General features: G+C 53.2%; 1 protein-coding gene and 1 long non-coding RNA gene across 2 annotated transcripts; one reads left to right on the top strand and one right to left on the bottom strand.

Annotated features, from left to right (window-relative positions):
- Positions 1 to 553: 553 nt before the first annotated feature.
- LOC135307306 (uncharacterized) lies at positions 554 to 5,913 on the bottom strand. The gene is made up of 3 exons (XR_010368011.1): positions 5,898 to 5,913; positions 2,916 to 4,679; positions 554 to 2,452 (listed from the first exon to the last, which is right to left on the bottom strand). It is a non-coding gene; the product is annotated as an uncharacterized LOC135307306 (long non-coding RNA).
- Positions 5,914 to 14,769: 8,856 nt separating this feature from the next.
- On the top strand, positions 14,770 to 23,607 carry LOC135308346 (uncharacterized). Its single transcript, XM_064433285.1, has 15 exons — positions 14,770 to 14,866; positions 17,119 to 17,190; positions 17,545 to 17,616; positions 17,871 to 17,963; positions 18,398 to 18,508; positions 19,200 to 19,271; positions 19,360 to 19,431; positions 19,519 to 19,620; positions 20,069 to 20,176; positions 20,840 to 20,911; positions 21,540 to 21,611; positions 21,813 to 21,884; positions 21,965 to 22,063; positions 22,633 to 22,798; positions 23,329 to 23,607. The coding sequence occupies exons 1-15, from the start codon at positions 14,770 to 14,772 to the stop codon at positions 23,525 to 23,527; spliced, it is 1,479 nt and encodes a 492-aa protein (XP_064289355.1). The 3' UTR covers positions 23,528 to 23,607.
- Positions 23,608 to 24,161: the final 554 nt, after the last annotated feature.

Raw genomic sequence — 24,161 nt, 5'->3', positions numbered from 1 at the left:
AAGGGGACTGTGGTTAATCACCAACCATTAACAGGTAATTGAAGAAGAACTCTTAACAATGAAGCTAATTTAACAGCAACTGGTCCAACTTGTTTTAACTCTGCAACCTTAAAAAAAATAGATAACTTTTTATTCATAGCACTTCTGGTCTGCTTTGGCTGGGAAAATTGTCCATCCTGCCTCTGTGTTTGCTTCCTGTCATTCCAATGCACAGCCCTTTCCCGCTGCTTGGCATTTGAATACTCTGATTACTTCATTGGGTAACTTGCATCTTGCACTCCATGACATTAAATTGTGTTTACTCAGACTCTGCCCTATCCTGAGTTTCTGGAACACATTTCTAAGCCCTCCAGCTGTAGCCCAAGGGAAACTGTTTCTGCCTTGCATCACAAAATTGGCAGATTTTTTGCAAGGATAGCCTGTTACAAAGGACTTGTTGTGTGCATTAACATCTGAGGGGCTGCTTTCAAAGACAGGCAAAAAACCCATGAACAAACAGCAAACCAAACAAACAACATATTTTTAAAAACTACTTTATTTTTACCTCTTATTTTTAATCTTTTCCAAGCTGGCCTCCTTTTCCACTGCAGTGTTTTTCTTTGGATAGAAAAGCCCCCTTGCCAGATGATGCGACTTCACAGGAAAACAGAACTCACACACAATGCATATATGAAACCTAAACGTGGAGATTCCCATTATCACAATCATCATCAATGATTTTCAGTTTATTTTGATGTCAGATTGTTTCCAGAAGGGTGAGAACAGTATCTCAGATCTCCTGGCTAGTTTGGTGTCATACTCACTTATTATGTCTCCTTTCTTATTATCTTTCCTTTCTGCAGTTTTGTAGTTGCTCTGCCCATTTGTTGCTCTTGGATCTCTGCGTCCTTCACCTGATTTTTACCTTTTTCTGGATTTGTGGGGATTTTTCTGTTGGTTTTGGTTTTTCTTGGTGTTTGTTTTGTTTGCCTGATTTATTTGGTCAGTTTTGCTTTTGTTTTGTGGTTTTTGGGTTTTTTAAATTTACTTAACAGCGGAATCAGTTTGTGATTTCTGTTGTGAAGTTCTGATACACAGGTGTAGCACATAAAGTCTGTTTATGTTTTTACAGTCATCTCAGACACAGACCGGCAAGATCCTGTGACTTTGAGAACTGAGTGCTCTCAGACAGCAAATTGTGCATGAATAGGAAACTTGTAGCCCCTGTCTCCATTACACACAGCTGAATGTAAAGTGGTTGGGATGATACCTATTCTAGCCTTTATTTTGCCTTCTTTTGCTGCCATGCATCAAACTGTGTCAGACTCATCACTGGCCTGGGTTCTTCCAGGATGGGGTGTGCAAGGATGATCCCTCAGCTCGTGTGTGGATCTGGTGTGCACCAGGCCAGAGACGTGACTGTCATCCATAGCCAGCCCCTGTCTGCCAAGAGAACAGGGAGCTGCAGCTCTGAGGAACTCAGGGGTGAGGCAGCAAACAGCCCAAATGCCTAGTTTATATCAGTTACTGGTCAGGAGGATTTACTGCTGAGAGATTTTTATTGTCCTGCTTAGAGCTGGAAAAAAAGAACCCTGGCAGTTCGCTTTAGCGGTGGAGAGACTCTCTTCAACAGGTTCCAGCTCCGCTGCTTGTCTGAATTAAAAGCAGAGCGAAACACTTCTGTTGGTCACATCAACATAAGTTTCAAGAGTCTGTGAAAGACATAAGAGTGTCAACATCATTTTATAATACTTACAGTCTTCTAATTCAGCCATGGGATACTTAGGCCATCACTGACTATATGAAATAACTGGAAAAAGCACTGGAAAATAAGTTTTTTTACAGTTAAGTCTTAAAAACTAATTAACAAGTTTCATAAAGAAAACCATTTAGTAAGAATACAGTAATTGAAACACCTCAAAGCTCTTTGATGATGGAGCCCTGAACCCCAGTCATGTGCAGTGCAGCCTCAGCTCTCCCTTTGAGGCCAGAGAACTGCCAAGGCTCAGGGCTGGGATGAGCCTTCACCCAAAAGCGGCTCCAAGACTGATTGGGAATCAATCCAGAGCAGGGCTCACACAAAGAGCAAAGTCTCAAGGCCAAAGACACACCTTCCTCCCGTTGGATTTGTTTTAACACTGATCTGCAGAAAATTTGCTTGACCTGCAACACCACTGTTACCATGAATCTTTACACGAGCTACTAAAAAAGCACTGTCCTGTCCTGAGCAGTGCTGCCCAAATACTGTGGAGAACTTGCTCTGCCTCTGCCCTGTGCCCCTGGGGCTGCTCTTGGCCAGGCAGCCTCAGTGGGAGCTGATGTTAAGGGAAGGGGCACATGAGTGAGCTCTTGCCACATGGACACCAATTATTTTGTTAGGAAGTTTACACAGAGAACTTGCCTTCAGCATGCTGCAGAATCTTCAAACTCTCATTCACCAGCTTTCTCATATAAGTTATGTCACGATCTCAATCTAGATGGGAGCACAGAGCAAACCCATTTCCATGGTGTGCTGGGATACCTCGCTCCCTTAGGGAACTGGGCACTGCAAGGGGTTCGGGTAAGGCTGTGGGAGCCAGATGACAATGGACAAGGCCAAAGCTGCACAGGGGCCTGGGGAGCTCTGGACAGGCTCCTGGTCACTCTCCACCCTCTTTGGAGGCCCTGTGCAACATCCCTGGATGGGTGGCTTGAGCAGCCCCAGGCCCATGGGGGCTCTCTCTCTCCCACAGAGGAAACCCTCCCCAAAGCCCTGGAATAAACCATCCCCAGCACTTCCCGGGGAGCAGGGAGTGCTGTGAGTGGCCAGAGTAGCTTCCCCAGGCAGGTGCTGTCGGGGTGCCTGCAGCACCAAAAGCGTCTCGGCTTCGGGCAGCCTTGACAACTCCCCCAGCCCAGCAGACGCCTGAGCCCGGATGGAGTAATGACAGCCTCACCAGACAGACGAGGGCACTCTTGGCTCGGCAGATCCAGCAGGGTTTGTCTAGGGAAGATCCAGGGGTCCAGGTGGGGTGAGGGTGAGGAGAACAAACAGGAGCACAAGCTCTGCTGAAGGGAATCAGGGGCCAAGAGCGAGCAGCAGGGGATGGGCCAGGGTATATCACTGGGGGAAGGTAGGAGGGGTCAGGGTACAAATCATGCAGTGGGGAAGGGAGTCAGGGGAGGAGTTGAAATGGGGTGACTGGGGGTCCACCAATGGGGGAGCAGAGAGGGGGTGGTCTCCCAGGGAGAGCCAGTGGGGGAAGAGGGGGCACAGAACTCTCTAGAACAGGGGGATGAACAGCAGTTGAGTGACAACAGCAAATTAACAACCAGAGACTCCTGGGGATTTGTGCCAGCCTCTCACCCTAACTAAACGGCACTGTCCTCCCAGGGCATTCCAGCCCCATCATTCCCATGACTGTCTCCCACATCTTCCCCCTTTCTATTTATTAAATAAACATTTCCTAAAGTTTTGTCTCCGGTTTTCTTAAAACACTTCAGCACTGTTGAGACTATAGCAACAATGAGGAAGACCCACCATAAACTCTTAAGAATAGACTTAAGAATGGGGGCCACTCACCCAGGAATGCCCCATTGCATAAGCATTTTGTCCATCATGTCCACAGCCTTCTTATAAGTAAGAAGAGTCTTCATTTGGTCTTGCATTTGCTCGATGTTGCCTCGGATCAACGTGCTTCTTGAAGAAAGGTTAAAACAACAAAGTCCTTCAAAATCCTCACAACCATGGCCATGGGCAAGCAGCAGGAAGTCGATTGCCGCTCTGTTCTGGAGGGTGGCATGTCTGGTGGTTTCTTTGTCCACCAAGAGGTCTGATAGGGTGGTGGACGTAGCGTTGGTCTGCTTCCTGAGCCAGCACTCCAGGTGAGAAAGCTCACCGAGAGCCTTGGCGGCTGTGACCCATGGCAAAAATATGGACACAGCTACCCTCTTCATCTTGCCCCTGGTATAAATTTGGTCATCACAATTTTGGTTGAATTGAGAGTATGATAGTTTTTGGCATGTCAGTTGAGTTTCTCACTTCCAATATTTAATTGGAGTAGTGTTGGGGTAAGGGTGGTAAGCTGATCAAGGCTGCAGGGGCCCCCTTTGATCTTCGAGGAGATCCCTGTCGCTACAGATGAGAAACACTGCCCTGGGGAGCACTCTGGGAAATGGAGATGACTTAGACAATGTTTCAGCAGTATAATTGCAGCACTCAACAACCTTGTATCTTTTATAATTTGGAGATACATCTTTTCTCACAATCATCTGTGGCTTAGTTATTTCCGGACAATTTTGTTTGGGTGGTTCACAGAAAAAGTTTACACAGTAAGTCGCTTTTGAGGAGCCCAGTAGGTCTAGTTGCTGGGGCTCTTGTGGTGCATGTGGTAGAATCTTCATCCAATCATCCCAAGTGTACATTGGGGTGGGTTTCTTACCTGTATATGGGTATTTGCTTGGTGACAGGGGGATTCCCACCAGACATGTAGACAGCAGGTCTTCCACGCGTCCCGTGGCCATGCAAAAATTATCTTGTTTGAGAGATTTCACTTGTGTGATCTATACATTTTCTTTCGGTTTTGGCATGACCTGTCCGACTGATGTTTGGATGCACAGGAGGGCAGTGATGGTGATGGCAGCTCTTAAGATGTTTTGGGGTGTCCTGGGAGTGGGCATCTGGTTCTCAAACGAATCAGGTATAGACTGTTTGAGCACTGCTAGAAACAGGAATAGTAAAGTTAATTGTCACCGTTATTTTCTTTGTTTGGTCCCCACTATATTAAATCTTTGGTTTTCCTTTCTGTCTCCTCCCATATTTAAATTAATAGGTTAAAGACACAGGTAAGGTTGGTTATGGGGGTAATGGGGAGGGGTTACGGGAGAGATCGAGGGAAGTGGTATGAGGGAAACGCTACTGGGATTTCAGGAGAGGGTATAAAGGAACCTGTAGAGTCATTTAACATTGGAAAATATCTCTGGGAAATTAGAACTTCAGCAATGATATTTGGCTGGACAGACTTCTTTCTTTGGCGTTGCCAGGCAACAGCATCTGCTGGCCCCAACTCTGGGGGAAACAGAGAATGTCGTGCCTGCATGCACTGTGCTGCCAACTCAGCAGTGCAGCACAGCATGAGCTCATGCTCCCCGTTGCTCCCACAGATGCAGCCAGCACCACAACACGTCTGCCCGATGCCCAGAAGGGCCTCGGAAGGGGCTTCTGTAAGGGAGCAGGCTGCTGGGCAGGGTTAATGGCAGGCCTGCTTTTTTTGGAGTTTATCTTCATCTTATGCTGGGTCCAAATTCATTTTTACTGGAAGAGAAAATGGAGTGCTTTCTTCATCTTTCGCTGAAACAGCTTCTTTTGAAAATCTAATGTAGACAGGAAACATTCGCAGGGAGGCCGCAGTGGAGTTGTGGCCAGTTCATGGTTCTCCAAATAATTCTGCTGAGGGTTCTGCTGCTGCCCAGTGCTTCCATTGGCCTCTCAATTGCTTGGCCTTGTCCTGGGGGGCCCCGCTGGGGCAGCAGCCAGAGCTGGCTCCCACTGAGGCTGCCTGGCCAAGAGCAGCCCCAGGGGCACAGGGCAGAGGCAGAGGGAGGTAGGGAGGAGAAAGAGCAGGGCCGAGATTGCCCTTGAAAGGCAGAGGCGCTCTGGGGCCCGCTCCTGGCCAGGGACCCTGCCCAGAGCCGTGCCCTGCTGGCCGGGGCCTTGAGGGGCAGCTGTCCAGCTGGGCCCAGCTGTCCAGCTGGGCCCAGCTGTGCCAGCAGCTCCAGCCGTGCTGGGGAGCCTTGCCAGCTCTGGGCCCTGCTGTGCAGGAGGGTTCCTGTGTGCCACTGGCAGCTGGGGCCTCAGCCACCTCATCCCTCCACAGGAGCACCTCTGGAACTTCACAACAGCAGCAAAAGAGTTCCATCAGGGACACCTGTACCTGTACCTGCACCTGTCATCAGCCATCCCCAAGCCAGTGTCCAACATTCCTGCCACAGCTGCATTATCACCTTGTTGCTAGGGACATGCTGCCACCACCCAGAACAGGCGCCTCTGGCCCTGAACGTGCTGGCCCTGGTGTCCGGCCAGGACTGAAGGTGGGCCCCTCCTGCCAGGGAAGGGCTTGAGCAACACCTTTGGGCTTCACCTCTGCTCTCTGGGTGGCAGCACCAGCCATGCCTGTGCTGATTTTCTGGGCACCGCCAGGTTTGTGCAGACAGCAGCCGGGCATGGGTCTAGGAGCTACTATATTTATTTTTGATTTTCCAAGATTTAGGAACATTTGTCATAGAATATTCCCCTAATAATTCTTCCACTTTTCCGTAATAGTTCTATATTTTTCAACATAGTTTTAGAATTGGGAAAAACATAGAACATTTTCACACTTCTAGAATAAAATATAAAATTGCATTTAATTGGTAATCTTTATTCCTGAAAGAACTAAGACAATCAAAGACACCTAGTCTACTGCAGAGGCTCATTTCCTAGGGCAGATTTGTATCTTGTCACAATAACTAACAACAAACCTTTTCCCTCATATTTTCTGGGATTTCTGAGAAGCTCACCTCTTAGTCTTCAGAGGCAAGTTTTGAGCACAGTAGGAATCTCTTTAAGTCACCATCTTTGTTTGCTTCTGCCAAGAACTGCCTCAGTTCTAGAGCAGAGGCTTCTCTCAGCTTCCTGCCGCCCCGCTCCGCCCCAAGCCTGTCCTGAGCCCTCTCCTGCAGCTGCTGCACTGCCATGGAGCTGCTGTAAAACACAACAGCTCTGCCACAGCCGCTCAGCTGGATTGGAGAAGCTTTCTGGCCATGCTTACATTAGGCTGGTGGCTTCTTGAAACACAAACTGAGCTTCTGAATGCTGTGTTTCACCTGGCACAGGAACTGATGCTACCTTTCTCATGCAGCCTAAACTCCCATGGGCTTTCAACGCTTTCTGGGCAGCATACAGCCTGGAAAACCATTTAATGCAGCCATTTAGTACTGAAAATGGCCCAGTCTGTGTACCAAAGGAACTTGTTTAAATGCTGGAGCACACCAGCGCATCCATCCAGGCCATATCTTTCTCCCCCACACCTCTCCCTCCATGACTGCCAAACAGCACCTTTGACAGTTCTTTCCTCCAGAACATGAATGGCACCATTTCATTTGGGGGAAGAAAATAAAAGAAATGTTCTGGGATACCATCATGATCATCATCATCATCATCACAATGAGCTGCAAATCAATTAAATGACATCAACAACTCAGACTGTGGACTTACTTCTCAGAGTGCAGCACTGGCTGTACTACCCCTTGAGACTGCAGATGTGCTACAGTCTTTAAAATCAGATGGATGCAGACGAAATTTGGAGCCAAGCCCAGCTCTGGGAGAGCTTTAGGGATTGGGCCTCCACGGGCACCGCTGTGTGCCTGGAGTAACCTGCCCCAAGCCATCTGCCACCTGAAGAGCCAAGTGGGGCATGGAAAAGCACAGGCTGCAGAGGGGCTGGGAGTGCAGGGAGCCCATCCTTGTCAGGACTAACACGCTCATCCCACCTTTGGACTGGGTTTGGATGGAGACCAGAACTCATAGCTGGCAAAAGGAAAAGAGGGTACAAAGGTCCCTGGAGTCCCCTGCCCCAGTACCTCAGCCAGTGGAGAAAGGAAGAGGCCAATATGTGGCCGGGGATTTAAAAGGAGGCTGTGTTCCCCACTAGTTGAGAGAGACAACCCCACAAGCGGATGTCCCAATGGACTCGCTCCCTATGTTCAAACAAAGCTGCAGGACTCCTCTGGCTCCTTTATGGACACTGGCTTTTCACAGCGTGATTTTTATGCACACCTGTTTCCTTGTATCAGACTATCAGCAGCCTGCAGTGACTCACTGCCACTCTGGTGTGCAGGGGAAATGGAACTAATTTCCATTGGGGCCCTCCCAGAGGGACGAACAAACCCAGAGGAGACAAGCAACCCCTGCAGGCATCCAAACTTCTGCACCAGACACTGAGTGAGCTGCAGAGGGGGCGTAGTGGGTGCATTTCCCTCAGCCTTCTCCCGAGACTCAGCAGCTGGGCACTTGCGCTGCACATGAGTGTTGGATAATATGCCAAGTTTAATTTTTGTTTCATGTCTCCAGTCAGGATTGGTTTGCCTGGGGAAAGGAATTCTCATGGCTTTTTTAAGAGAAATGAGCTGAACATCTCAATGAACTGGGAATAACCCAAAAGGTCCCCAAAAAGATAATGACCATCAAGAACACATCAATGACCATCAGCAAAAATCAAGGAACATCTGCCCCAGACACTGCCCCCTGGCATATTTGAACACACCTGGTCTGGAAGAGGCTGAGAAGAAAATCAAGGAGGCTGGACTTTATTAACATCAGAGGCCAAGAAATCTGGGTCCAGTAGGAAAACAAATACCAAGAACTATGCAAGTTGAGACCAATGAACATAAAATCCATGGACTTCTGTGGATTTTGGACGGTAAAACATTTTGGCAACATCTACTAAAACTCTTGGTATGATTTTCTCGGCACAACCAGGCTACGTGTGGGTGAAGCTCTTTTTCTTGCACATGGTGGCCAGAACAATATTGTGGCCATAATAAATGCCTTGATTCTCTGACAGGAAAATGTTGACGGAGGGCTTTTCTTTTTCCCCGAAGTTTCAGGGACGTCTGGACATGAAATGCCCAGCAGAGTGGGTAGGGACCCATGGCAGCCTCACTGCCATGCTGCTGCTTTCCTAGAGGAAGGAATGGCTCCCTGGCAGCTTCTGCTGCAGGAAGGAAGGCGATGCCAGACACAGGCAAAGGCACAGGAGGTAATGGCTGTGCTGGGCTCAGCCCTGGCCGGGGCTGTGTGGCAGCAGCTCTTCCCCCAGGGCCTGCCCTTGCCCAGCCCGGCAGCAGCCAAAGCTGGAGGCGCCTCGGCTTCCAGGCCTCTGGAGCTCATTCACAGCGCCGGGGAAACGGGACTGGTGCAGCAACGTCCCTGGCGCTGCAGCTGCTGCGGAGCTGGCCCTGAGTGCCCAGAGGCCCAAGGCACAGGAGCAGCCCCGAGCGGGAGCCCTGCCGCCAGCCCAGGGCCAGAGCCAGGCCAGGCTCCCAACTGAACAGAGGCTCCAGGGTGTCCTTGAGGGGAAAACGTTCCCAGAGAGGCTGTAGTGGAGCTGTGGCCAGTCCATGGTTCTCCAAATAATTCTGCTGACAGTTCTGCTGCTGCCCAGTGCTTTCATTGGCCTCTCAATTGCTGGGCCTTGCCCTGAGGGCCCTGCTGGGGCAGCAGCCAGTGCTGGCTCCCACTGAGGCTGCCTGGCCAAGAGCAGCCCCAGGGGCACAGGGCAGAGGCAGAGGGAGGTGGGGAGGAGAAAGAGCAGGGCCGAGGTTGCCCTTGAAAGGCAGAGGCGCTCTGGGGCCCGCTCCTGGCCAGGGACCCTGCCCAGAGCCGTGCCCTGCTGGCCGGGGCCTTGAGGGGCAGCTGTCCAGCTGGGCCCAGCTGTGCCAGCAGCTCCAGCTGTGCTGGGGAGCCTTGGCAGTTCTGGGCCCTGCTGTGCAGGAGGGTCCCTGTGTGCCACTGGCAGCTGGGGCCTCAGACACCTCCTCTCTCCACAGGGGAGCCTCTGGAACTTCACAAGACCGGCCAAAGGCCTCAGTCATGGAGAACTGGGCCTGTCATCTTGCATCTCCGTGCCAGTGTCCATTGTCCCTTCCACAGGTGCATTACCAACTTATAGCTGGAAATATGCTGCCACCACCACCCACCTCTCTCCCCGAAGGGACTGACCTTGCTCTCCATCCAGGACAGGAGGTGCAGCCCTCTAGCCAAGGAATGGATTGTTGAAAAAGTTATATTTACTTGTAAAAATTTTAAATGTTTATTAAAACCTTTATTAAAAGTATAACAAGAGAATGAACTGGGAAAATGTTATGGCTCCGGGTGTAGAGGATTTTTCCCACCATGTGCTCATCCACACAATGGAGGTTTCACCTTTTAACTCTTTTGCCCTTCTTAAAGTTCTGTTCATCGACTCCTTCTTTGATGTCCAGTGGTGGCATTTACGTCCTTACATCTCATTTGGAGGTCAGGTGCTGCTGTCTTAGCAAGGTGACCCTCCTAAATGTCCCGAACTCAGGTAACCCCATGATTAAAACACAACAGGGGGTAAAACATATCTGTAAGTGTATAAATGTTCTCTTAACATACATACATGATATTTATCCTTTAATTGTGAGTGTCAACTGTCACATTACTCATCTATCACAGGCTTGAGTCCAGCTTCAGCTCAGGTGTCTGTGTGCTACCACCAGCACTGGCGGAGCTGCTCGTCTGGGCACAGCCAGGCATGGGCAGGCAGCAGCTGGGCATGGGGCTCATTCGACCAAAAGCACCCTCATGTTATCTTTGTCTTTCATTTTGAAACATTTAGATATGTTTTTCCTTTATAGCATTGAGGAGAGTTTTTCATAGAATATGGACACCACATATTTGTTCCCCTTTCCTCCAACACTTCTGTATTTGTCCAAGTAGTTTTACAGTCAGGGAAACTTAGAATCTTCTGACACTTTGGCAATAAAAGTAAAATTGCTTTTAATTCTTAATGTTTAGTCTTACACAGCCTGGACAAGAGCGGCATAACTCACAGGAATTATCCCGAGCAAGCTCAGGGCACTCGGGTTCTGAGCAGTCCTGCTGGGGTCCCTCCGTGGGAGACACATCCCGAAACCTGGCAGTGACGGCATGGGGTGCCCATGGTGAGGACAGGACAGAGGGGGAGAGCAAGGCTCCAGTGTGTCCTTAGTGGGCCTGAGCCTGTCCCCTGGGGCTGGGGGAGCTGTCACGGGGCAGGGAGGGCCAGGGGTGGCAGTGGCTGCTCAGGGATGGCTTTGGCCCCTGTCCCTGGCAGCAGCCACTGCCCAAGCAGCTGCGCTGCCCCCGGGCTCTCCTCCCGGCCTGCTGGGCTTTGTTGGGTGGCACAGCCTGTGCCAAGGGCCGGCAAGGTGCCTGCAGGCCCCAGCTCTGGGGGAAACAGAGAACGTCCTGCCCGTATCCACCGTGCTGCCAGCTCAGCAGTGCAGCACAGCATGGGCTCACGCTCCCCACGGATCTTGTAGAGGTTCAAAGCAAGACAGGAACACATGCCCTGATTCCAATTTGATGAATCCCAATGATTTTCTGCTTGCAGGACGGGCACAAGCAGTGCATGATAGGTATAGCAGAGCCTCTGTTCACTGTGTCCCTTGCCATGGCCTCTTTCACAGTTGTGTCTTTCCCCCTTCATATGTCCCGCCAAACACCTAAGGGAGAACTGGACCTCTAATCACATCACACATCTCCATGCCCGTGCCCAATGTCCCTGTGCCAGCTGGTTTAGCAGCTTGTTGCCATGCAGATGCTGCCTCCAGCCAGACAAGGTCCTCTCCCCCTGAAGGCACTGGCCCTGCTCTCTGGCCCCTACTGAAGGTGGGCAGGGCTTGGCCCAGCTCTTCTCTTGCAATACAGAGATGGAGCTGTCACCCCAGAGTCCGAGTGGCAGCAGCAGCAAAGCCCAGCCAGGATCAGCACTGGCTGAGCTCCGTGCCCAGGGGCAGCTGGGGATGGCCATGGTGTGGGCAGGCAGGAGCCAGGCAGGGGCTGCTGTGACCAGTGGCGGGTCCCTGGGGAGGATGGGGCAGCCCATGCTGAGCGTCCCTGGGCTGAGGGACATTTCCTTGCCTGGGACCATCTGGGCCTGGACCTCCTACAGTGGCATGCCCAGGAAAAGAGGGAAGCCATCAAGAGCCTGTGAGTTACGCAGGGATGGGGTGCAGCTTCCTCCCTCCTTGGTTAGCGGGCGGATTAAAAGAGACCTCTAGGGTTTGTGGCAAACAGGAGTGGGCAAACAGGGCTGTGGCATGTCTCTGAGGGACAATTCACGAGGCAGCTTGCACAGGCAGGGCAAGCAGGCAGGGTTGCAGGTTTTCTTGCTAGGGAGGTTTACTGTGTGTTGTTTGCAGTGTTTCTGTTGGTTGCTTGGCTTTGGAGTTTCTGGTAGTAATGGTTTTTACGCAATCGAAAACTGTAGTTAGTACAAGTGCATGTAACTAGGTGGAACCCTCCAAAAAGGATGTGTCTGTCCTGACCCATTCCTGTGCAGAGTGTTTGAGCTCAGCAGTGGTTTCAGGGGGCAGTGCGGAGAAAAGCTGCCTGTGGTGTGAACAGGTGAATGATCTCCTTTCACTGGTGGCCAAGCTTAGGGAGGAAGTTTAAAGGCTAAGGAGTATCAGGGAAAGTGAAAGGGAAATAGATTGGTGGAGTTCAGCCCTTCCATCCTTACGGGAGGCCCAGCAAGAGTCACAGGACTCCTATGCCGCACACTGTCAGGCAAGAGAAGGACACCTGGTAGATGAAGGGGAGTGGAAATGGTCCCTGCACGGGGAGGTTATGATAAAAATTCCTCCCGACCCCCGTCCCCTAGCCAGGGGCCACTTCCGAATAGGTATGAGCCCCTGGATCTAGAGAGTCAGCCAAATGATTAAGAAGAAAATTATATGCCCAGAGAGCCTCCCAATTATTATTAACCTGTAACATGGATTGCCACCTCTAACATCAAAAAGGAAAGAAGGGTAATCGTGGTGGGTGATTCCCTTCTGAGGGGAACAGAGGGCCCCGTGTCAAGGGGACCCACCCCCACAGAGAGGTCTGCTGCCTCCCTGGGGCCCAGGTGCAGGATATTCCTGAGGGACTTCCTGGGCTGATTCAGTCCTCTGATTATTATCCACTGTTGAAACTCCAGGCTGGCAGTGATGAGATTGAGGAGTGTCAGGAAAATTGAAAGGGACTTTAGGGCACAGGGACAAGTGGTTGATAGGACAGGGACACAGGTAGTCTTTTCCTCAGTCCCTTTGGTGGCTGAGAAAAATGGTGAAAGCAGTAGGAGAGCTCATATCAGTAACAAGTGGCTCAAGGGCTGGTGTCATTGGCAGAATTTTGGATTCTTTGATCATGGCGCAGCTTTGATGGCACCTGCCTGCTGGAACTAGATGGGCTCCATCTCTCTGTTAAGGGCAGAAGGTTTTTAGCTGATGAGCTTGCAGAACTTGTTGAGAGGGCTTTAAACTAGGTTTGAAGAGGGAACGGGATGCAGCTGGGCTGTCTGGAAGCAGGCCCAAGGGTGGTAAGCCTGAGTTAGGGATGAAATCAGCAGCCAACTGAGGTGCATGGATACCAGTGCACACAGCATGGGTAACAAACAGCAAGAGATGGAGGCCATGGTCCAGCAGCAGAGCTGTGATGTCATTGCCATCACAGAAATGTTGTGGGATGCCTCACATGGCTGGAGCACTACACTGGATGGCTACAAGCTCTTCAGGAGAGACAGGAAAGGGAGAAGAGGTGGAGGCGTGGCTCTTTATATTAGGGAGGCTTTTATATTAGGAGGACATCATGGATACTGAAACTAATGATGATGAAGTGGAATGCCTATGGGTGAGAATTAGGGGGAAGGCCAACAAGGCTGACATCCTACTGGGAGTCTGCTATCATCCACCCAACCAGGAAGAAGTGGTGGACAGCTCATTGTACAAACAGCTAGAGGATGTTTCAGGATCATCAGCCCTTGTTCTTGTAGGTGACTTCAGCTTGCCAGACACATGCTGGGAACTTAATACAGCAGAAAAAAAGCAGCCCAGGCAATTTGTAGAGTGTGTGGAGGACAACTGTTGGTTGCAGCTGGTGGGTGAGCCCAGCAGGGGAGGGACTATGTTAGATCTGCTGTTTGCAGATAGAGGTGGGCTGGGGGGACATGTGGTGGCTGGAGGCCGCTTGGGGCACAGTGATCATGAAATGATAGAATTTGTTGCATTGCAAGCTGATCTGTAGTCAGCATGAATCAAGTTCTAAGAAGCAGTCCAGCTCAGCTCCATGAACTAGCCTCTGTGTTTGACTGACAGAAGCTCACATCCAATGGGAACTCTCCTAGGATGCAGACATTGTCTTGATTCAGAGCCTGGGGGCACACAGATAGACCAATGAGCTGTCTCTGCCCAGGAGATTTGAATGGGCTAGAAAAGAACACTCCGGACAATAAACAAGGCTGTTTTTCTGAGGAAACACGAGTGGTCTGTTGTATGTTATGTCTCAGACAGGGGAACACCAATGTATCAAGAATTCTTGGTATTTTGTGAAAACAGGAGGAAGATCAAGAAGACTTTTACACATGACTTCCAGAGGGCAGACTTTGGCCTGTTTAGGAGACTTCTTCAGAGAGTTCCTTGGCAAGCAGCCCTTAAAAACCAAGGAGTCCAGGAAAGGTGGGCATGCTCCAAAACAGAGATCTTGAGGGCACAGGAACAGTCTGTCTCTGGCTGCTGAAAGATGAGTCAATGAGGCAAACGCCCAGCCTGGATGGGCAAGGAGGCTTTGGAGCAATTTAGGAATAAAAAGAGGATGTATCATCTTTGGAAGGAGGATCAAGTCTCTCAGGAAGTATTTAGAGGAGCTGCTAGAGCATGTAGGAAAAAAAATGAGGGAGGCCAAAGCTCAGTTTGAACTTAAAATGGTGACTTCTGTAAAGGATAATAAAAAAATGTATTTACAAATATATCAACGGTAAAAGGAAGGGTAAGGCCAACCTTTGTTCTTTATTAGATGTGGGAGGGAACTTAGGAACTGCAGATGAGGACAAGGCAGAGGCGCTGAACACCTTCTTTGCCTCAGTCTTTAGTAGAAAGACAACTTGGCCTCAGGACAAGTGTCCTGCTGGGCTGGTAGATGGTGTCAGGGAGCAGAATGGGCCTCCTGTTAGCCAAGAGGAGGCAGCCAGAGAACTGCTGAGCTGCTTGGATGTTCCTAAATCTATGGGGCCAGATGGCATCCACCCCAGGGTGATGAGGGAGCTGGCAGATGAGCTGCTGAAGCCGCTCTCCATCATTTATCAGCAGTCCTGGCTCACTGGTGAGGTTCCAGATGACTGGAAGCTGCCCAATGTGACGCCCATGTAGAACAAGGGTGGGAAGGAGGATCCTGGTAATCATAGGCCAGTCAGTCTGACCTCAGTACCCAGTAAGGTGATGGAACAGTTTATACTGAGTGCCATCACGCAGCACTTACAGGATGGCCAGGGTAGCAGACCCAGCCAGCAGGGGTTTAGGAGGGGTAGGTCGTGTCCGACCAACCTGATCTCCTTTTATGAGCAAGTGACCTGCCTGGTGGATGCAGGAAAGGCTGTGGATGTGTCTATTTGGACTGCAGACAGGCCTTTGCACTGTCTTCCACAGCACACTCCTGGAAAAGCTGCAGCCCAGGGCTGGGAGAGGAACACTCTTTGCTGGGCTCAGAACTGGCTGGATGGCTGGCCCAGAGAGGGGTGGTGAACGGTGCTGCACCCAGCTGGCAGCCAGTCACCAGTGGTGTCCCTGCGGGCTCTGTGCTGGGGCCAGCTCTGCTCAATGCTTTTATTGACAACATGGATGAGGGGATTGAGTCTTTCATTAGCAAATCTGCAGACAACACTAAGCTGGGAGAGTGTGTTGATCTGTTGGAAGGTAGGAGGGCTCTGCAGGGAGACCTGGAATGGTTGGAGGGATGGGCAGAGTCCAGTGGGATGAAGCTCAGTAGGTGCAAGTGCCCAGTGCTGCACTTTGGCCACAAGAAGCACCTGCAGTGTTCTAGGCTGGGGATAGTGTGGCTGGACAGTGGCCAGGCAGAAAGGGAGCTGGGGGCACTGGTCCCAGCCAGCTGAACATGAGCCAGCAGTGTGGCCTGGTGGCCAAGGAGGCCAATGGCTCCTGGCCTGTGTCAGGAAGAGCGTGGCCAGCAGGAGCAGGGTGGTTATTCTGTCCCTGTTCTTGGCACTGGTGAGGCCACAACTTGAGTGCTGTGTCCAGTTCTGGGCCATCAGTTTGGGAAGGACATTGAGTCGCTCGAGCACATCCAGAGGGGGCAACGAGGCTGGTGAGGGGCTGGGAGCACAAGCCCTGGTGAGGAATGACTGAGGGAGCTGGGGGTGTTTACCCTGGAGAAAAGGAGACTCCGAGGTGACCTTATCACTCCACAGCTCCCTGAAGGGTAGTTGTAGTCAGGTGGGGTTGGTTTCTTTCTCCAGGCAGCTCTGACAGAACCAGAGGACACAGTCTCAAGCTGCATCAAGGGAAATATAGGTTGGATATTAGGAAAATGTTTTCCACAGAAAGAGTGGTAAAATTCTGGAATGGCCTGCCAGGGGAGGTGGTGGAGTCACCATCCCTGGATGGGTTTAAAAGAAAGATTGAATGTGGCACTCAGTGCCATGGTTTAGTTGTGCTGTTGGGACATGGGTTGGACTGGATGATCTTGAAGGTCTCTTCCAGCCTGGTCATTCTGTGAATTCTGTATGAATTCTGAGCATCTCCAGGGACACAGCCTGACCAGCAATGTCAGTAGGTGAAAAATAAGGTTTCACTGAGGAATGGCCCTTTGATGAAGCAAAACATTTACAATCAGGGCAGTGCATTCATACAGATGGGGGCACACTCTGGGGGTACAGCTAAGGCCATGAGGTCACAGCAGGGCTCTGGGGTCACAGCAGGCTGAGCTCTCAGCAGGCCCTGAGGTCACAGAGGTGCCAGAGCCCTGTGGTTGCACAGCAGCACAAGGACCCAGCAGTCAGTCCCTGAGCACAACTGTTGCGGCAGCAGCGGCGGTGGCAGCAGCGGTGCTGAGGTTGGGACAGCGGTGTCAGGACAGCGGTGGCAGCAAGAGCTGCGGGACTGGCGGAGGGCAAGGCACCATGGCCCTTGCTCTGCGCCTCCTACTCCTGCTGCTCCTGGCTGTGGCCCTGCCTGCCAGGGCTGCCCAGGCTGCTCCGCTGCAAGCACGGCGAGCAGGTGAGCCGGCAGCCTGGCTCCCCTTTCCCAGGACAGCGCTCCCTGCTCCCCGGGAAGTGCTGGGGATGGTTTTGCCCAGGGCTTTTAGGGAGGGTTTCCTCTGTAGGAGGGAGACAGCACCCACGGGCCCTGGGCTGCTCCAGCCACCCCTCCAGGGATGTTGCGAAGGGCCTGCAAAGAGGCTGGATAGTGACCAGAGCCAGGCCCCTGTGCAGTTTTGGCCTTGTCTATTCACATCTGTCTCCCACGGCCTTACCCTACCCTCCTGCACTGCCCAGTTCCCTAAGGCGAAGGGGATCCCAGCACACAATGGGTATGGTTCTGGTCTGTGTTCCATTCCAGATGTGGATCGTGACTTGGATTATTTGGAAATGATGGTGAATGATGATTTGAAAACCTGGCCAGATGCTGGAGGCAAGTCCTCAATGTACCTTTCCTGACAGAATAATATGTCAATCCAGCAAGAGATTACTTGTAACATTTCCAATAAGTTCCTCTGAAGGTTGATGTATTCAGCAAACCTTGCCCTTCTGGAGCCCTGAGGGATCCCACAGGATCGCTGTCAGTGGGAGGAAGGAGCATTTAGCTGTCCGTCTTCCTCCCATGTGCAATGCCAGTGTGTCCTTCCGTGTCCTCTGTGCAGCCACAGAGAAGAGCAGAGAGGGAAGGGGCAGGGCCCAGGGCTGTGCCCCGGGGCTGAGCCTTGTGGGCAGCCTGAGGATCTCCTGCAGTGCCACAGGAGCTCTTCTGTCCTGCCTTTCTTTGCAGCTGAACCTGCTGGTGAAGGTGGTGCAGCTTCCCAACCCACGTTCAGGATTGAGTCTTTGGGAGGTGGTGAGGGTAGGTCAAGGCCTTTCCCCCTGGGAGAGCTGCCAGCTCAGAGGCCAAAGCTGGGCCAGGGGGGCATCGCTGCAGGTGCCAGCACAGAACCATGCACGTGTGTGCCCTCACCCTGTGCGATCCCCTCACCGCTCCTGCGGCTCAGTGGTGCCCGTGCAGATCAGCAGAGATGGCAGAAGCTTCTGTGGCTAGAGCCCTGATTTTGTGAAATCCACTGGGAAATGGAACTATGTTGCTCTAAGTTTCTCTGACAGGGAATTACCCAGAGACAGGTCACAAGAAACCCCATGAGCCATCCATAGTCAAGATGCCAATAATGAAGGAAATGCAGCAGGCAGGAGGACAAGGTGGGTGTATTTCCCTCATGCTTCCACTGGGACTCAGCAGACCGGGGCTTTGGCTGTACATGTGGACACGCCGTGCCCAGCACAGCGGGAAGGGATCCAAGGCAGCCTCGCTGCCCCGCTGCTGCTTTCATGCCCTGCAGGGCTGCTTCCCAGCCTGGCCTGGCTGCAGCTTCTGCCCAGCCTCTGCAGGAAGGCATTTGGCATCAGCTGACAGGCAGCCCAAACTGCACCACGGGCCTGAGATTCCCTGCAATTTCTGGTCTCTTGGGAGATCAGGAAGGGCACCAGTTTGGAGAAAGGAGGGACCTGGTTCAGCATGAAGATTCTGGCCATCTTCCTGAGCCTAACCCTTTGAAAAGCATTCCCTCTGAAAATACCACCTCCCTAGTAGGGAACAGCTCCATCTGATCCAGCTGTCCATTTCCTTTATCAAGCAATGGACCAAAAAGCTGTACTGAAGGTGGCATTTTCCGGGGTAAGTGGCGGCTCATTGGAACGCCCTGCAGGAAGGAAGGCGATGCCAGACACGGGCACAGGCACAGCAGGTAATTCCTCTGCTGGGCGCAGCCCTGGCCGGGGCTGTGTGGCAGCAGCTCTTCCCCCAGGGCCTGCCCTTGCCCAGCCCGGCAGCAGCCAAAGCTGGAGGCGCCTCGGCTTCCAGGCCTCTGGAGCTCGTTCAGAGCCCCGGGGAAATGGGACTGGTGCAGCAACGTCCCTCCCACTGCAGCTGCTGCGGAGCTGGCCCTGAGTGCCCAGAGGCTCAAGGCACAGGAGCAGCCCCGAGCGGGAGCCCTGCCGCCAGCCCAGGGCCAGAGGCAGCCCTGGCTCCCGACTGGGCAGGGGCTGCGCTGGGTCCTGACAGGGCCTGAGCCTGTCCCCTGGGGCTGGGGGAGCTGTCACGGGGCAGGGAGTGGTGAAATGAGTGACACATGTGGCATGGCTGCCTGTAGTTTTTCTCAGGCCTTTAGGGAGGGTTTCTGCATTGGAAATGAGAGTCTTGCAAGACCCTGGGGTGTTCCCCCACCTTTCCAAGGATGTTTCACAGGGCCTGCAAAGAGTCTGGAGTGTGACCAGGAGCCAGCCCAGAGCTCCCCAGGCTGCTGTGCAGCTTTGGCCTTATCCATTCACGTCCGACTCCCACAAACTTACCTGAGCCCCTTGCAGTGCCCAGTTCCCTGAGGCAGAAGGGGACTCCAGCGCACCATGGAAATGGGTCTGATCTCTGCTCCCTTCTAGATGAGGTGTTTGGGAAGGCTTCTCCATTAGCTTGGCTGCATAAAGTGTTGGTCCTATCTGAGCCACCATCAGGTATGTTCTCACTGTGCCACCAAGGAATAATTGTTGACAACCTGGCAGGAATCAGGTGACAGAAGCTTCTGTGGCTCTTGTGTTACAGGTGTGTCTGCAGCAAGGACTTCTCCAGCTCCTTTGCTGATTTCTGCAAAGAAGCCTGGCTCCCATGGCAGGGGTGAGTAGTGTGTCCCTGCTGACCCCACAGGCTGAGCCCTGCTCTTGTGGGATCCGTTCCTGGGAAATGGAACTCTATTGCTCTAAGGTCTTCCAAGGGGAAAGAACAAAGCTACAGGTCACCAGAAACCCCACGAGCCATCTGAAAACATGAGGCAAATGCTGAAGGAATTGCTGCAGGGAGGACAAGGTGGGTGCATTTCCCTCGTGCTTCCCCTGGGACTCATCAGCCGGGGGCTTTGGCTTCACATCTGGACACGCCGTGCCCGGCACAGCTGGAAGGGATCCATGGCAGCCTCGCTGCCCCGCTGCTGCTTTGACGCCCTGCAGGGCTGTTTCCCAGCCTGGCCTGGCTGCAGCTTCTGCCCAGCCTCTGCAGGAAGGCATTTGGCATCAGCTGCCAGGGAGCCCAAACTGCACCATGGGCCTTGCCCACCCTGTAATCCCCTGCAATTTCCCGGTGTTCAGGCAGATCAGAAGGGGCAGCTGTTTGAAGTGAGGGCCCTGGCCTACCCAAATAGTTTATATGATTTTCTGTTCCATATCAAAGTGTTTGGCAAGCATTCCCTCCTGAAGATGCCCCCTCTCGTCTCTGTATTGATTTCATGTGGTCCAGCTGTACACTTTTCTTTCTCCAGAGAAGGACAAAAAAGCTGTGCAGAAGGCGGCGTTTCCCAGAGGAAGCAGTGGCTCCATGGCAGCCTCTGCTGCAGGAAGGGAGGTCATGCCAGGCACAGGCCCAGGAGGTAATTGCTGTGCCTCTGGGCCTGAGCCCTGCTGAGGCTAGAGCTGCCCTCTCTGCTGCTTGGCAGTGCGGGCAAGACAGGCACAGCCCAGGGGAATTATCCCAAGCAGGCTCAGGGCACTTGGGTACTGAGCAGTCCTGCTGGGGTCCCTCCATGGGAGACACTTCCTGAAACCTGGGATTGACTGCACGGAGTGCCTATGGTGGGGAAAGGACAAATGGGGAGATCAAAGTTCCAGTGTGTCATGTAAGGGTCTGGCTATGTCCCCTTGGGCTGGGGGAGCTGTGCCAAGAGAGGGAGGGAGAGAGGGACTGCAGGAGGGAAGGAGGTAGGAGTGGTTCTGGCACTACATACTGCTGTTATCCCCAGGGATTTAGGGAAGTCTCCCTCAGTGGGGAGGGAGAGAGCCCCAGGGCCCTGGGCTGCTCCAGCTGCCCCTCTAGGGATGTTGCACAAGGCCTAGAGGGTGCAAAGATTGTAAAGGATGTGGAGATTAACCAGGAGCCAGCCCAGAGCTCCGCAGGCCCCTGTGCAGCTTTGGCCATGGCCATTCACATCTGACTCCCACAACCTTACCCGACCCCCTTGCAGTGCCCAGTTCCCAAAGGCCAAAGGGGAACCCAGCAGAGCATGGAAGCAGTTCCGTTTTATGCTCCCTTCTAGATTGGGATCGTGACATGGATTCCATGCTTGTCTTTGTGGATGAGAGTTTGAAGACCTCGGCAGATAGTAGAGGTAAGTTCGCAAAGTCCCTTTTTACTTAGAGAATAATCAGTGTCAGTGTGGCAAAAGGTCACACATGTCCCACTTTCCTTAAGAGTAGGAAGGTTGTTGAATTCTGGAAGCCTTGCCCTGCTCCCTTCTGGAGCCCTGAGTGATCCCACAGGATTGTTGTCAGTGGGAGGAAGGAGCATTTAGCTGTCCATCTTCCTCCCGTGGGCAATGCCAGTGTGTCCTTCCATGTGCTCTGTGCAGCCAGGGAGAAGGGCAGAGAGGGAAGGGGCCGGGCCCAGGGCTGTGCCCCAGGGCTGAGCCTTTGGCAGCTCCTTTGCCAGCCCCAGGGAGCCTGAGCTGCTCCTGCTGCCACTGCCAAGCCCTGGCCCTGCCCGGGGCTGGCTTTAGAGCTGCTGGCAGCTCCAGGGAGTCCTTTCTGGCCCGACTGCCCTGCAAGGGGCTCCTTCCATCCCAGTGTGGGGCCACTGCAGGCATGAGGTCCTCCTGCCCCTGCTCCAGAGTGGAAGGCAGAGCTGAGGGAGTGCCTTGGAGGGCACCAATCCACCCAGGTGCCCTCACTGCCACTGGGGCCTGAAGGAGAATCTTCAGCAGGGTCACAGGAGCTGTTCTGTCCTACCTTTCTTTGCAGCTAACCCGGTTGGTGAAAGTGATCTGGCTTCCCAACCCACATTCAGGAAGGAGCCTCTGGGAGATGCTGAGGGTAGGTCAAGGCCTTTCCCCTGGGAGAGCTACCAGCTCAGAGCCCAAAGCTGGGCCAGGGAGACAGTGCTGCAGGTGCCAGCACAGAACCATGCACGTGTGTGCCCTCGCCCTGCGCCATCCCCTCACCGCTCCTGTGGCTCAGTGGTGCCCGTGCAGATCAGCAGAGATGGCAGAAGCTTCTGTGGCTGTTGTGTTCTAGGTGTGTCTGCAGGGAGGACTTTCCCAGGTGTATTGGTGGATGTTGCACGCAGGCCCAGCTCCCGTCACAGGGGTGAGTAGTGTGTCCCTGCTGACCTCACAGGCTGAGCACTGGTCTTGTGGGACCCATTCCTGGGAAATATTTCTCTTAAGGTCTCCTGAGAATGGAGAACAAACCTAGAGGAGACAGGAAGTCCCTGGAGGCATCCAAACACATGGAGAAGATGCCGAGTGATCTGGAGAGACATGGTGGTGGGTGCATTTCCCTCATGCTTCCCCTGGGTCTCAGCAGCCGGGGGCTTTGGCTGCACATCTGGACACGCCGTGCCCGGCACAGCGGGAAGGGATCCATGGCAGCCTCGCTGCCCCGCTGCTGCTGCTTTGACGCCCTGCAGGGCTGTTTCCTAGCCTGGCCTGGCTGCAGCTTCTGCCCAGCCCCTGCAGGAAGGCATTTGGCATCAGCTGCCAGGGAGCCCAAACTGCACCATGGGCCTGAGATCCCCTGTGATTTCCCAGTTCCTGGGTAGATGCAGAGAAGCAGCTCTTTGCAGGAGGGAGGGCCCTGGAGCAGCTCCAAAACACTGGCCATTTTCCTTGTCCTTATCCATGTCTTTGACTAGTATTGCCTGGAGCAGAAGGGTACAGCACAGAGGAATTACAGCTGCAAGCTCAGGGGTTCAGGTAGTGAGCAGGCCTGTGCCAAGGGGCAGCAAGGTGCCTGCAGGCCCCAGCTCTGGGGGAAACAGGGAGTGAGAACATCCTGCCCATATCCACCGTGCTGCCAGCTCAGCACAAGCTCACGCTCCACATTGCTCCCACAGATGCAGCCGGCCCCACAACACATGCTGACAACATCTGGGAAAGCACGAGAAGAGTTTTCTGCTGGGGAACACCTTGTTTGAAGAAGTTGATGGCCATTGTGGCTGGTGCAGCACTTTGCCTGATGATGTGCTATGCCGCAATCTGGTATTGCTGGAAGAGAAAATGGTGAGTGTTGTGCTGATCTCTAGCTCAAACAGCTTCCTTTAAAGGCTGCTCATAGTCAGGGAACATTCCCAGAGAGTCTGCAGTGGAGCTGTGGCCACTCCATGGTTGTCCAAATAACTCTGCTGAGGGTTCTGCTTCTGCCCAGTGCTTTCATTGGCCTCTCAATTGCTGGGCCTTGTCTTGGGGGCCCCGCTGGGACAGCAGCCAATTCTGGCTCCCACTGAGGCTGCCTGGCCAAGAGCAGCCCCAGGGGCACGGGGCAGAGGCAGAGGGAGGTGGGGAGGAGAAAGAGCAGGGCCGAGGTTGCCCTTGAAAGGCAGAGGTGCTCTGGGGCCCGCTCCTGGCCAGGGACCCTGCCCAGAGCCATGCCCTGCTGGCCGGGGCCTTGAGGGGCAGCTGTCCAGCTGGGCCCAGCTGTGCCAGCAGCTCCAGCCGTGCTGGGGAGCCTTGCCAGCTCTGGGCCCTGCTGTGCACGAGGGTCCCTGTGTGCCACTGGCAGCTGGGGCCTCAGCCACCTCCTCTCTTCACAGGTTGTCCTGTGCATCTCCAGAAGACCAGACTACAAACAGAGGCAATGACAACCTGATAGTTTATCCCAGCTCTTCACTTCCGCCCCTATTTGCCCTGCCATGGCTGCGTCACGATCATGAGTCCATCCCAAAACCCACCCCTCCACAACGAGACCCTCTGCCCCTGAGCCCCCTGGTCCTGTTCCCCGGCCAGGAATGAAGGTGGGCAGCCCTTGCCTGCCAGGGCAGGGCTTGGCCCACATTTTATGTTTAAATAAAGAGTTGGAGATTTCACAGTTATGTCCGGGTGGTAGCAGCAGCAAAGCCCACCCGGCAAAAGCAGTGGCTGAGCTCCATGTCCAGGAGCAGCCATGGATGGCCACAGTGTGGGCAGGCAGGAGCCAGGCAGGGGCTGCTGTGCGCAGCGGCGGGGCCTCGAGGGGATGGGGGAGCCCATGCTGAGCGTCCCTGGGCTGAGGGCACATTTCCTTCTGGGGGATCATTTAGGCCTGGACCTCCTCCAGGGCCATGCCCAGGAAAAGAGGAAAGCCATCAAGAGCATCTCCAGGGACACGGCCTGACCAGCAATGTCAGCAGGCAAAAAAAATTTTGCTGAGCAATGGCTCATTTATGAAACAAAATATTTAGATTTGGGGGTACAGATCGGGGTACAGTGTGGGGGTACAGCTAAGGCCATGACGTCACAGCAGGGCTCTGGGGTCACAGCAGGCTGAGCTCACAGCAGGCCCTGAGATCACAGAGGTGCCAGAGGTGCCAGAGCCCCATGGTTGCAGAGCAGCACAAGGAACCAGCAGTCAGTCCTTGAGCACAACTGTTGTGGCAGCAGCGGCTGT

The sequence above is a fragment of the Passer domesticus genome, chromosome 9 (genome assembly GCF_036417665.1).
Source record: "Passer domesticus isolate bPasDom1 chromosome 9, bPasDom1.hap1, whole genome shotgun sequence".
In the NCBI taxonomy this organism is placed as follows: domain Eukaryota; kingdom Metazoa; phylum Chordata; class Aves; order Passeriformes; family Passeridae; genus Passer; species Passer domesticus.
The sequence above is the reverse complement of the archived record's forward strand: the minus strand, read 5'-3'. Positions and strand labels throughout refer to the sequence as shown.